We start from the raw sequence: 14,503 nt of genomic DNA, 5'->3' as shown, positions 1-14,503 counted from the left end.
CCTAAAAGTGATGTGGTTCTGTCTGTGAAGCCTGGCGCTGATGACTGCGAGTGCTGCCTGAAGCAAGGTAGGCAAACTAACCTTGAAGACCTGAGTGAAGTGCAGCTTGCCCTGATCATGTTGCTTATGTGCTGTTGTGAAACACATTGGCGTGTTTTTCCGCCAGCGTGGGCGGACGATCCAGTGGGGGGAGGGGGGGAGGATGAGGGGGGTGGGGAGACGATTCCAGCAGGCAGGCCTAATAATGATATACTGATGTATTACAATGAGGTTCCCAATATCTGATGGCAGAGAACTCGGCCCACTGATGGTGAACTGAGCGGACAATCTCGAACTGGTTACACGCCATCATGAAACCGGTCGCGCCATATTGTCCACTCATTCTACTGAACACGCCTGATGCTGGTGGGCACGGAAAATCCCAGCCTGCGTGTCTCAACGTTATTTGAAATCAATGGTGATATCATTGGAGAGACAACTGGCTTTGTTTCTTGTGTTTGCAGATAGAGAAACAATTAACTTGTGAAAAAAAAAATTGACAAGGTGAAGAATTGGAAAGAAAAAAATTAAAAGGGAAACCACTGGAAGAACTGTAAAAATCAAATCATGCACACTCCACCTAAGCCATTACTTGCAGCATTGCAACTGTCCTGTCATTCAGTGCAAGACTACATGGTGATTGTTATCAGACATCAGCACATGTGTTGCTTTTCTTGGCATCATCCCCGTATACACTAAGATAACCATTGCTGCAGTAATTGCCTCTGCTATGAGGTTCAATCTCCGTGACTGATCTCTGACCTTCTTGAGCAAATGTAGTCAATCTCTTGAGGCGAAAGGATGATGCAGAACATCTGAATGATCCGGTCAGGGTAGAATTGAGATCTGAACTGGATGCCATCTTTGCAGAATGGCAGCAGCGTTGTAAGCCCTTTCTGAAATGCATGGTAAAAAGTCCATAGGTGACAGGATCCAACACTGTGTTGAAGAGGCCAAAAATGAAGAGTATGTGGCTCAATGCCTGAGAGACCTTTCCTTCAGAAAGCATTTCTGGTGAGAACCAGTACCAAAGTCCAAGGAGGTAATATGGGGCCCAGCAAACTATGAAGGAGGTTACAATAATGATGCTCATTTTTAAAGTTCTCATGCGTGCCTTTGGTATATTATTTGTCGACCGCCTTAAGTGCACTTCGTTTGATGACACTGGAAGAGGACACAAAACAAAATAATATGATTTACACCACCTTCATTGGAAAAATATAGAAGTTTCAGAAATAATTTGCTTTGAGGGTTTTACTCATTCTCATTTTCTTCCCTCTTCTTAGGCATGCAGTTCACAGGTATAGATAATCCTTCATGAAGCAACCAATCTTTACGCAAAAGACTAGACAGAGAATACTGATGCGTTATTTACCTTACCAGGGCATTACATCCAAGTCCAGTCCTACTCTCACCTAACATCTACATATGAATACTTTCCCAAAGAAGAGTTGAAATCCCTGCTCATCCATTTTCTCTCTCTGTTCCCAGGGGAATTAGCCTGTTAAGTTTACCCCACTCTCCCCAAGATTAACACAGACCTGTGATTGAATCTGGAATCTTCCTGGTCTATAAGACTCAATGGCACACTACACCGTGCACTAATGCACTGAGCCTTTGAAAAATAAAGGTAAAAGAGAAAGTCCCTTAATGAAGGACACCATCAAGATCAAAAGTATAAGAGAGCAGATGAAATAAATCAGCAAGTTGTGGGTAGAATCAAAAAGTCTGACAATTGTGGAAACTAGGAAAGACTGTGGGATCTGCAATTGCACAGATTTAATATTCTGAGAAAGAATGAGTTACTATAGGAGACTGTTGGATGAATCTAGATTTCAACTCAGTAAAAGATCCAGGAATGAGTATTCAACTTACAATTTCCCTTGTTCATCCTCTTTGATATCTCCATTAAGATTCGGGTATAGCAGAATATCATGATCACCAGTGGCACGAGGAAGAGAAAAACAAAAGTGAACATGTTGTACGAGATCTCCTGCCAGTGTGCTTTGAAACTCCCCATGGTGGAACACTGCGTAAAGTTCTGAGGCTCAGTAATACTCACAGTGTGAAACAGGACAATCTATAACAGAGAAAGTGAAGTTGCAAATACAGTGTTCCATAATATGTCCAAGCACCTCAACCATCTCAGTAAGAATTAATCCATTATGCATTGCTGCTTTCTGCATCACATTACTTGTAATGCATTTTTGTGCACGTTGTCAGCTGCCTCTTTAAATAATTGCTAAAGCTGTCACTGAATATGTCACAAAACAAATTTCTAGTTTGAAGGACTCAACCAACCATGACTAACGACGAGTGAAAAGCAGTTCTCTGCAATACATGTGATATTGTTAATTAGGGAGGTCATGTTGGAGTTGTATAGAACCTTGGTGAGGCCACAGCTGGAGTATTGTGTGCAGTTCTGGTCGCCACATTATAGGAAGGATGTGATTGCACTGGAGGGGGTGCAGAGGAGATTCACCGGGCTGAAACATTTAAGTTATGAAGAGAGATTGGATAGACTTGGGTTGTTTGCATTGGAGCAGAGAAGACTGAGGGGTGACCTGATCGAGATTGTACAAGATTATGAGGGGCATGGACAGGGTGGATAGGGAGTAGCTGTTCCCCTTAGTTGAAGGGTCAGTCACGAGGAGGCATAAGTTCAAGGTCAGGGGCAGGAGGTTTAGGGGGGATGTGAGGAAAAACTTTTTTACCCAGAGGGTGGTGACGGTCTGGAATGTGCTGCCTGGGAGGGTGGTGGAGGTGGGTTGCCTCACATCCTTTAAAAAGTACCTGGATGAGCACTTGGCACGTCATAACATTCAAGGCTATGGGCCAAGTGCTGGTAAATGGGATTAGGTAGGTAGGTCAGGTGTTTCTCATGTGTCGGTGTACACTCGAAGGGCCGAAGGGCCTCTTCTGCACTGTGTGATTCTGTGATAATATGCACTGAGCCTGCTACAATATACATAAGGTTTGTTGTCCTTTATCATATGAGAACAATGTGCACTTATAGAGCACTTTAAAATGTCCCAAAGCTGTTCGTAAGGGCATCAGGAAAATGGACGCCAAATGAAAGGAAAGACGAGATGGGATGAGCAAAACCTTGATCAATGAGCTAGGTTTTAAAGGGGTGGTGGGGTTCGTAAAATAAGGAAAGAGAGAGATTGAGGGATTTCTAAAGATCGAGATCTAAACAACTGAAAAAAACACCAGTTGTGACATAGAAAGGCAGGTTGCACAAGACCCTGGATTCAGAGGATCAATGAGAGTGGGAGGAGGCTACAAACATGGGATAAAGTGGCAATGGAGGGATTTCAAGATAAAGACAAGATATTTAAAATTTGAGAGGTTGGGAGACCGGGAACCAATATAAGCAGTAATGGATTGGGGTAATGGGTGTCTGAGCAGCAGAATTTTGGAAGAGCTACAGTCCATCAAGGGTAGACACGTACAGGAGGCCTGCAAGAAGAACATTGGCGTCTGGAGATGACTAAGGCACGGAAAAGCAGGTGGAGATGGAGGCTATCGATGTTACAGAGGTGGAAGTAGATGGTTCTTATGATGGACAGTTCAGGGTTAAACAGGATGCAAAGTCTACAACAGAAACAGAAAATGCTGGAAAAACCTAACAGGTCTAGCAGCACCTGTGGAGAGAGAAACAGAGCAAATGTTTCGAGTCCATATGACCCTTCTTCAGAGCTGAAGAGAAGTGGAAATGTGATGAAATTTATACTGTTTAAGGGGTGGTGGAGCGGGTGAAGCTGGATAGGCGGCCAGTGATAGGTGGGGACAAAGGAGAGATTGACAAAGATGTCATGAACTAAAGGACAAAGGGAGTGTTAATGGCAGTGGTAAGGGCTAAAAAAGGTGCTGATAGTGGCGTAAAGGCAAGAAAGCAGAATGTGATATAAGCAGAACAAGGGTAGCATTGTGTTCCAACCCCTTTAAACATTATAAATTTCATCACATTTCCACTTCTCTTCAGCTCTGAAGAAAGGTCATATGGACTTGAAACTGTTTCTCTCTCCACAGATGCTGTCAGACCTGCTGAGTTTTTCCAGCATTTTCTGTTTCTGTTTCCGATTTCTAGCATCTGCAGTGTTTTGCTTTTATACAGAGTCTGCAAAAGTGCACAAAGCCTGTTGTCCCTTACTAATCATGAGCAGCACCACAAAAAATCCACTAGTATTCTGCAATATAAATAGACCTATGTATTTCATGGTAGCATCAGTGTTCATTTCAGTGTCACAGTGTGAGTTGAGAAAACTGAAGGCTGCAATTTCCAAATAGTATAGACAGGTATCATCAGCTCATTCCATCCTCTGTTACCTGTAGTGCTGAGATCGATTGTTGTATTCGCAATACTAACCCTGCAGGTATCACCATAGGCCATAGATTGAAATGGAGACCTTTTTGGTCTGTATGGTGTATATCCTCAATTTTATACTGAGTAATCCAACCGATCAACTGAACCGTGGGGAGAAGGGGGCAGCAGCCCCATTGTCCCATTAGCAGCCTACGGGTGTAATTCACATGACTCAGTGGTGGCATTCTTGCCTTTGAGACAGAAGGTTGTGGGTTCAAGCGCCATTCCAGAGACTTTAGCACATAACCTGGACCGCTTCAGTGCAGCATTGAGTCAAAGGTGCACTGTTTCAGTTTAGATGTTAAACCCTGCCATCTTAGGTGAGTGTAAGAGATCCCATGGTGCTTGTTGAAGAAAAGGGGAGTTTTACATGTGTCCTTGTCAACATTTATCCCTCAAGCAACATACCCAAAACAGATTACCTGATAATTTATCTGAATGCTATCTGTGGGAGCTTGTTTTTTTAAAAATTCATTTATGGGATGTGGGCATCGCTGGCTGGGCCAGCATTTATTGCCCATCCCTAATTTGCCCTTGAAAAGGTGGTGGTGAGCTGCCTTCTTGAACCACAGCAGTCCCTGTGGTGTAGGTACACCCACAGTGCTGTTAGGGAGGCAGTTCCAGGATTTTGACCCAACGACGGTGAAGGAATGGCTATATATTTCCAAGTCAGGGTGGTGAGTGGCTTGGACAGGAACTTCCAGGTGGCTGGCTTGTTGTGCACAAGTTAGCTGCTGCATTTCCCCATGTAGAACCTACACTTCAAAAGTACTTCAGTGGTACTGAAATGCTTTGGGATGTCATGAAAGTGCAATATAAATGTGCTAAGTACATTTTCCATCGATTTTGTTAAGCCTCTTTCACTGATTAAATTGGGCTTTGCAGGAGCTTGCTTATTTTAGTAATGCTTCTTGTTTACGATACCTCTCTAGGCAGCTCAAGCCTGGCCAAGGTTTAGATGCTGCTCGCTTATCTCAGAAGGTTTTTCTAACACTTCTAAATCCTCCTGGACAGGATGAAAGGAGATAAAAGCCCAGAATGTGACAAGTGGTCCTATGCTCAACTCTAGCCTGCAGTCTCTCTCTTTATTTTGTAGTCTGTCTTCTCTTGTTGTTATATTGATTATGGTTTGGTGAACTTTCACCTCTTATCCCTCTTGATCCAAAAATACAACAGCCTTCTCACTGTGTTTAAATCAATCACTAACTCAAGTCGACCCCAGGATCTCCAAACTGTAGAATCTGCCTCAGTCTTCCATGTGTGCTGCATTTTCTATGATTCTTTGCAAACCATCTAAAGAACTATTTGTATTTTTAACTCTGTAAGGTTCATTTAAAGAAGTGACTTCATGAAAAAAAATGGCAAAATTTCACATAAAATTGTATCTTCAGGGAACAGGCTGCATGACTCAAAGGGTTAGACTGCAAATCTTCATTTCTAGGACATTAAGGAATAAGGGGATAGGGCAGGAAAGTGCCTGCTCCTATTCCTCATTTTCCTATAACATAGGTCTAAATCCAGCTAAGCCGATAGAAATTCTCTCCTACATGACTGCATGAATTACACTTGAGTAGCCTCAATTCTTTAATCTCATGGAGAGAGTACATGGGATGGCAAACATAGGAAATTGAGGAATGTTACACCAGCGCAGAACTGAGTTTGAGGCACACAATAGAAGGAGCTGCAGTCTGCATCTAATTATTGTTGCAAATAACCTAAGAATGCTTTATGGGCAGTGTAGAGGGGGGATTTACTTTGCTTCTCACCTGTGCTGGGAGTGCTTGTCCCTGAGCTTATTGCCCTGTTGTCACTGAGTACCCAAGTGTTCAGTTCTCCAGCACTAAAGTTCCTCACTTTGAGGTGCAGAAACTTGAAGAGAAAAAATTGTTTAAAACAAGTTCCTATACTGGTGGGCAGCAGCTGCATTTGGAAAATCATGTATTGGCCCTTTAGCCTTCACTCTCACCTTCTCACCCCCACTTATTTCTAAATCAAACTCTTCTGTTCATGAAGCCAGTGCCCTTTTAAAAAAAGAGACTTTTCTCGAACTAATCTGTCTTAAACCTAGGGCTGTCAATATTGGACAAATCTTGCAAGAGAGATTCTAGTGTTGAGCTGGATGCTCAGGATGCTGCCTGGCAGTAAAGCACAACGATGGGAACAAATCCCAAACTCCATCTATCACATGGACCAGCAGTATGGTGTTCCCAATGGGATATCTCATTGTCGCATCTCCTTTAAGTACAGGAAGGACCATCACTACTGACTGGTCTAAGAGCTGACTCAAGAGATGCCTGGGGAACCATCAAGGTGACTGGTTGTATTGGATAGACAGTAATTACAGGAAGTCTCTACAGATGGTGAAGAAGTGGTGCTTTTAGGAGCCATCAGTTTTTTTTGATAGTTTTAGAATATTATTTTGGTTTGTACATTAGGTATTCACCAATTTTGTTCTTCTGTCAGTGGGAGCTTGACTACTTCCACTGCAAGACAGAGCATTAAACTGTCACAAAATGGCCTTTGCGGTTGTCTGGCTATTGACTGTAGCTGCTGAATCAGTCCAAATCCGGGTTGAAATGGAGAACTCCAGAATGAAACCAGAACAGAAAATGTTAAGTGACTTGCACTCCCACTTACAAAGTAGCTCTTACCTGTGGAATGGACAAGATGGCACTCAATAACCAAGCCACTGTCAACATAATCTTATTCTTCTTTTTGGCTTCACTGATGCCCAGAGGATTTAGAATAGCAGACTGACGGTCTACACTAATCACCACAGTGACAAATGAGCAGGAATACATAGCCATCAGCTTTAGGAACATGAGCAGCCGACAAGCAATATCCCCAGCCTGCCACTGCACTGTGATATTCCAGCTGGCATCCAGAGGCATCACGATGAAAGTTACCAGGAGGTCAGCGGCAGCCAGGTTCAGGATCAAAATTCTGACATGAGATTTCCTCTTGCGATTCTGAGTGGTCGTCCAGAGCACAGCAAGGTTGCACACAGCAGAAATAGTGAAAACAAGAATGGTAATCCCAACTCTAACTTTAGCTGCACTGGAGAAGACTGGTAGCTGAAAGTGACGGGCAATGCTTTTGTTGCAAGGATGTCCCAAGGAGGTGTCCTCCCATGTACTATTATAGTCATAGGGGTGAGTCTGTCTTAGGAAAGGATTGGTAATACCTTCAATACTAGCATTCATCCTAAATGCTATGCCGTGTAATGCGTATTAGAATATCCGTTTGACAGGATTAAACACAGTGGGAATCCTTCTGCGACTGGCAGCTAATCCTGTGGATCTTATAACTGGAAACGCACATTGTTTTACTTCAATATTAAGCTGAGAAGGTATCGCAATCCAGCCTGCAAACAAATGAGAAGCATGTTACACTTTCAGTAAAGAAATATGGACGGAGACTCTATAGGTCATGACCACTTGTCTCTGTTATTATATCTAATCTCAGATAAAAACAAAATACTGTGGATGCTGGAAATCTGAAACAAAAGCAGAAAATGCTGAAAAAACTCAGCAGGTCTAACAGCATCTGTGGAGAGAAAGACAGAGTTAACATTTCCAGTCCGTATGACTCTTCTTCAGAGCTAAAGAGAAGTAAAATGTAATGAAATTTATACGTTGAAGGGGGGGCGGAGCAGGTGAAGCTGGATAGAAGGCCAGTGATAGGTGGAGGAAAGGAGAGATTGCCAGAGATGTCATGGACAAAAGGATAGAGGGGTCTTAATGATAGTGGTATTGGCTAAAGGAGGTGCTGATGGTGGCATTAAGGTCAGAAAGCAGAATGTGATAATAGCAATTAACACATTCTGCTTTCTAACCTTAATGCTATCATCAGCACCTCCTTTAGCCAGTACCACTATCATTAACACCCCTTTGTTCTTTTGTCCATGACATCTATGGCAATCTCTCCTTTCCTCCACCTATCACCAGCCTTCTATCCAGCTTCAGCTGTTCCACCCCCCTTCAACAGTATAAATTTCATTACATTTTACTTCTCTTTAGCTCTGAAGAAGAGTCATATGGAATCGAAACGGTAATTCTGTTTTTTTCTCTCCACAGATGCCATTAGGCCTGCTGAGTTTTTCCAGCATTTTGTGTTTTTATATCTGATTTCAGTCTGAGAGACAATAGTGTTTCTCCATGTTTCTCCCTCCAGATCTCCGTCCCATGATTTCTGCAGGATGTGCATGGATATGGATGTCAAATGGAGACAGGATCAAACTTGTCTATTAATGGGTTACTTGGGGAAGTTTCAGAGAGGTGACTGACCCCATGTAACCTTCGCTGTAAATCACCAATGGGGAAGCTATTCTTCAAGAAAAGGCTTACATGTGTATATAGGTGCCTTTCAGAGCCTCAGAATGCTTGACACCTAATTAACTACTTTTGAAGCATCAGCACTGATCCAGCAGCCAAACTGCTCCCAACCATATCCCACAAACATCACTATGGCAATCATCAGATACTATGTTCTACTGGTGTTAATTGAGGGACATAGGAGAGGGCAGGCAAACATCTCGAATTGAGAGATGACACCTCTAACAGCGCAAACCTCCATCAGTACACCACTGGAGCATCAGTTTAGATTTTGTGATCAAGTCTCTTGAGTGAGTCTTAAATCCACAACCTTCTGATTCAGAGGCAGGAGTGCTACTCACTGAGCCATGGCTAACTCCAGCATGAATCAACTTTTTCTATCCATGGGATCACACCTCAGCATGGGTCAGACCTCCAGCAGAGGAAGAGAAAGATCAGGGGAGGAAATCAGATAATAATATATCAAAGCAACAATCCTGGTAGCCTGCACCTGAACACAACTCTATGTTTAGGGTGCAGGGAATGTACAGGTTCGATCCATTTCATCCAATATTCCCACTGAAATTCATTGTTAGGTTCTAATGGTATAAAAAGCCAGGTTTTTGGAGGGTGGGGCTGGGGGACACAGGAATCAGAGAAGCACATGAAAAGTAGGAGAACAATAAACAAAGATTAAACAGCAGTAACCAAGGAACAGAGATCATGCAATAAAAGACAAAGCATGTGATGGAATGAATGAGGGCTGGAGAAATAATGGATACTAAGATGGTGAATGGAGCATAGGCCTGAACTTCGTGCTTGTCAGGTGCGCGCGATTGGTGGGCTTGGAAGCGAAAGCGAAATGTGCTTCTGCCCGTGATCGGTGCCTGACCATGATCTTACACTGGCTGGATAATTAACAAACCTGGAGAAAGGCTCAGCACTGCCGTTGGGGGTGGGAAGAGGGTGGGCGCGACATCATCGCGGGCGTGGGTGAGCACTTGGAGAGAACTCCCTGAAGGCAATCAGCTGCCTCAAGGAGTTGCAGACCTGCAAATAAGAAAATAAAGCCCAAAAACGCTGCAAAATAATGTCCATGCAGCACAATCAAACACCTGAAAGCGGACCTCGTAACAAAAAACAATCCCCAGTTATTTTTTATTTTAAATCCTAACGGAGATTTCATCCGCCCTTGGATGAGGTTTCTTCAAAAATGTAAAGCCCGCCTGGCTGATTGGCCCGTCCGCCAACTGTGAAGTTGGACAGGCCACGGAGAATCACTGACAAGTAGGACATTAATGGGCTTAATTACACACTTAATTGTCGGTGGGCTCTCTTCACACTTTTGCGTGCACCCTACGAGTGAAATATCACACGAGTGTGCGATGGTGTCAGGACACTCGGCTGATTTCACGCCCGATCGGGTCAGACGCGCGCCCACGCACGGGCCGTAAAAGTCAAGCCAAAGACTCATAACTGCACAGAAGGAGGCCGTTCGACCCATTGAGTTCATGCTGGCTCTTCGTAGAACAATCCAGTCAGTCCCACTCCCCCAACTTTATCCCCACAGCCCTGCAAGATTATTTCCTTCAAGTGCCCATCCAATTCCCTTTTGAAATCATTGCACACCTCCTCTACCACCACCCTCATAGGCAGTGGGTTTGAGGCCATTACCACTTGCTGTTTAAAAAACCTCTTCTCATCCCCCTACATCTCTTCCCCAAAAACGTTGAATCTGTGACCCCTGGTACTTGTACCTTCAGTGACTAGGAATACCTTCATTGTTTACCTTATCTAAACCTGTCATAATCTTGCACATCTCTATCAACTTTCCCCTCAATCTCCTTTGCTGCAAGGAGAACAATCCCAGTGTCTCCAACCTGTCCCTGTAACTAAATTCCATTCTGGGCAAAGAACAGGCTGTTGAGGAGGAGAGTGACACATGGATTCCTTCTTCACATTCTCTTGTAGACAGCAGCCCTATGGGGAAGATAATAGCACAATGTAAGACTTGTATGGAGCTAAGGAAAGAGAAGAGGATCGGAAAAACTTTTGAGAATTAACAAGGAGAAAAAAGGATGGATTGAGAGGATAAGCAATAAAATAATGGATGGAGAATTAAAGGGATTGAAGATGACTGCAAGAGCATGCTTAGAATCAGTAAATCAAACAATGACAAAAAGAGATGACTAAACAAGAGAGAAGAAACCAGTTAGAATAAATCAGTAGGATTGCAGGGGGCAAGGGGGATTCCTAATGAATCCACTCAAACTTTTTTTCTGGTGAGGTTACAGCTCTGCTGCGTAACAACAACTTGCATTTATAGAGCACGTTGAACATAGTAAAATGTTCCAAGGGGTTTCACACTGGCACTATCAGACAACGTTTGACGCTGAACCATATAAAGAGAGGTATTGGTCCAAGAGGTAGTTTTAAGAAGTGGCATAGCAAGAGAGAAAAAGAGGAGGAGATGCAGAAAGATTTAGGGAGGGTATTTTAGAGCCAGGGTCTATTAATAATTATTATATCACAATTAACTCAGTCACACCCAGACAGGGCATAATTTACCTCACAGTTTATATAGATGGGGTAGAGGGGCCCTGGATTTCACAAGGGTAACTCATTAATGTTGTGGTACTTGAAGGCTGAGATTCAGTGTTCTTAGTGTATCCCAGTTTCCAACCTGCACCAACACTGTCATTAGTTAACACATCTGCTCAGTAAATTTATTCCCACAGAAACACACACTGGTTATAAAATACCTGAAAAGTTTACATACATACAAAAGCACGATAGGTGTTATTCTGCCTTGCTTCTTCAATTAACTCGCTCTTCACTTAAAAATCCCCCTTTTAAACAGCTCACATCTGGAGCGCGTTGAACGCTCTCTTACCTTGCGGTGAGGAAAGGTGACAAGAGGTCGCCAGATGCTGAGTTTTGCTGCAGTGAGAAGCAGCGCTTCCAAGGTCCGAGGGGGGGAAATTCCGCGAGCGGGGGTATTTGTGTCCAGTTGGGGCTGTGTGCTGTGAGGGGCAGCTCCGGGCTGCAATGAGGAGGGTGGTGCAGATACAATCGCGCAGCTTGAGAGGGCAAGACTGGCGATGCGTCTGCAAGATGCACACAGCGAGCGAGCACTGCGGAACGCAATCCGCCCCCCTGCGCCTTACCTCTCTCCCTGGCACCAAGTCTGTTACCTTAGCCTGTCAGACACGCCTGGAGATCTGACCCCAGCCTTCAGAAGCCCCAGACCGAGCTGCTGACAAAGCCCCGGTTCAGTTATTTCACTTACCCCCCCAACACGAGAAACTTAAGATAAAAGCAAAATACTGCTGGAAATCTGAAATAAAAAAAAACAGAAAATGCTGGGAAAACTCAGCAGGTCTGACAGCATCTGTGGAGAGAGAAACAGAGTTAATGTTCTGAGTCTGTATGGCCCTTTTAAAAAGTTAAATACAGTTTCTCAGGATTGTTGTACAATTATTTTGCTTAGCGGTCTAGGTGAGGGACATGGAGCATCTGCCCCATTTGTACTGATTAATAAGTCCAATATATAAATCCTTAGTTACTATGTACATTTCATTTACTGTTTACATTTCGGTTAATGCTGCAGTCTGTATTCCATTCAAAACATACAAACCCCTGGTGACTAGTTTCTTGGCTGTTATGGGGAGAAGTAGCAATTAATACCTTTGAGGAGCTGAATGGCCTCTTCCTAATTGGCATGTTCATGTGTTTCAGGCATAACCTTCCTTCAGCCGAAAGGAAGAGAGAAAGGGGCAGAGACCCATCTGCAATATCTTTTAGACCTGGTGAAGGGCTTAAAGTGTTAACTTGTCACATGTCTCCACCATGATGAAAAGGTCGGTAACGAGCGGACGGAGATATGGGCAGGAATTTTCATATGGTGGGCGGGCTGGGTGGGAGCAGGTTGGGGGTGGGGTGGGTGCAGAGACGATCGCTGCCCCCAGTTGGCTCCTCGCTGCCATTTTACACGGGTGGGCCAATTAAGGCCTGCCCAGCGTAATACTGGCCGGTAGCGCTCAGCGCTACCTGTGCAAGTGGGAGGGGAGGGAGAGTCGGAGTCAGCGCTCTTTCACGTGCATGTGCACGAAAGAATGCTTCAATCTCCCTGAGGCACGGAGCTGCCTCAGGGAGATTGAACCTATGTTCAAAAGATTAAATAAAAGGTTTATAAATTGATTCAAACATGTCCCCTCATGTGACCGTGTCATGTGAGTTGGGACATGTTTTTAAATGTATGAAAATTTATTTATTTATTTAATAAAAGCTTTAGGAAACCTCATCCCGCTCGTGGATGAGGTTGCCTAAAAAACACGAAGGCCGCTTGGCCTTTTTGCCTTCCCGCCAACCTTAAGGTTTGACAGGCAGCGTTTATAATAACTTTAATTAAATCCTAACGTTTACATATCGGCGGGGGTGCAGCCGACCGAAACATCGCTGCTCAGCGCGATGACGTTGGAACATACGCCCGATGTCATCGTGCATCATTTTACATGTCGGTGTGTCAGGCCCGCCCCTGCACGCCGATGGACAAATCCTTCCCGTAAGGTGATTGGTAAAAGAATCAGTGGCCACGTTTTACATTGTGAGTTGTGACCTGGAATGCACAGATTGAAAGGGTGGATGAAGCATATTCAAGAGCAAAGTCTAACAGAGCACTGGACAAATATTTCAAGGGGGTAAAAAAAATGCAAGGCTATGGGGAAAGAGCAATAGAGTGGGACTAATCCAAATTACTGTGGATGCTGGAAATTGGAAATAAAAACAGAAAATGCTGGAAAAACTCAGCAGGTCTGGCAGCACTTGTGGAGATAGAAAGCCAGCATTTTCTGCTTTTATTTATAATGGAGTGAGACTAATTGGACAGCTCTACCAAGGCATCAGTACAGACACAATAGGCCCAATGACCTCTTCCTGTTTTATGTCATTCTGTGACTGATTCTAGGATGGTATGGCTGATTCGCTGAGCGTGCCCGGCAGTTTTTTTATGTTTCTTATTTCTGGATCTGCAGTGTTTAATTTTTCCCTTGTTCCCTGGTGTTTATCTTCAGTTAAATAAATAAATAAATAGAACTCTCTTCCCGTCCAAATGTATTTTGTTTGAAAATCTTATCACGAGCAAATAACTCCAATGGTTAGCCATTTGACACAAAGTTTTCTTGTCTTCTGGCAACAGTCTAAATTCCAGGAATTTTGCGTAGAGTGTCAAATGGATTTCGATCTGATGCACTGGATGAACATTGCTGTCACTCTCAACGTTGGCCACTGGAACCGCCGATATACTTGGCATTTCTATTCATGCTTGATTAGCAGATTTGTTTGATTCTGCAAGAGTGTATTTTCAATTTATTTTGTTGCTGGTTGAACTTCAAAGAGTGGCAGTTTATATGTCAGGGATTGAACTTCCAGTTTATCAGTTCTGCTGAAGCTATCAAGAGAAAGATAGGGTAAATAAAAGTGATCACTTAATGTTATTGTTAAGGGTTTGGTCTTAATAACCGCATTAAAGGAAGGTTCCTTCTGTGTATTTTCTGTAATCAAAGTGGAAAGGATATGTTCTGTAAATTACTGTCATCTATATTTTAGCCTCATCCATTGCTCACCTTGTTAATAAAACTATTCTGCAGTTTTTGATCTAAGGCACAGTCCAGGACAATGTTTATCCTACCACCTTCAGAAGCCTAGCAGATCATATCCAATGAGCTGAATACAATGACAAGGTTTTACTTCAATCCCTAGGCTCAACACATTCAGAGTTACT

General features: G+C 43.5%; 1 protein-coding gene across 1 annotated transcript; it reads right to left on the bottom strand.

Annotated features, from left to right (window-relative positions):
• Positions 1 to 685: 685 nt before the first annotated feature.
• On the bottom strand, positions 686 to 13,220 carry gnrhr4 (gonadotropin releasing hormone receptor 4). The gene is made up of 5 exons (XM_078529897.1): positions 13,147 to 13,220; positions 8,725 to 8,770; positions 7,060 to 7,488; positions 1,915 to 2,119; positions 686 to 1,203 (listed from the first exon to the last, which is right to left on the bottom strand). Exons 1-5 carry the CDS (start codon positions 13,218 to 13,220, stop codon positions 686 to 688), a joined length of 1,272 nt encoding a protein of 423 aa, XP_078386023.1.
• Positions 13,221 to 14,503: the final 1,283 nt, after the last annotated feature.

Source organism: Cetorhinus maximus, chromosome 26 (assembly GCF_964194155.1).
Source record: "Cetorhinus maximus chromosome 26, sCetMax3.hap1.1, whole genome shotgun sequence".
In the NCBI taxonomy this organism is placed as follows: domain Eukaryota; kingdom Metazoa; phylum Chordata; class Chondrichthyes; order Lamniformes; family Cetorhinidae; genus Cetorhinus; species Cetorhinus maximus.
The sequence above is the reverse complement of the archived record's forward strand: the minus strand, read 5'-3'. Positions and strand labels throughout refer to the sequence as shown.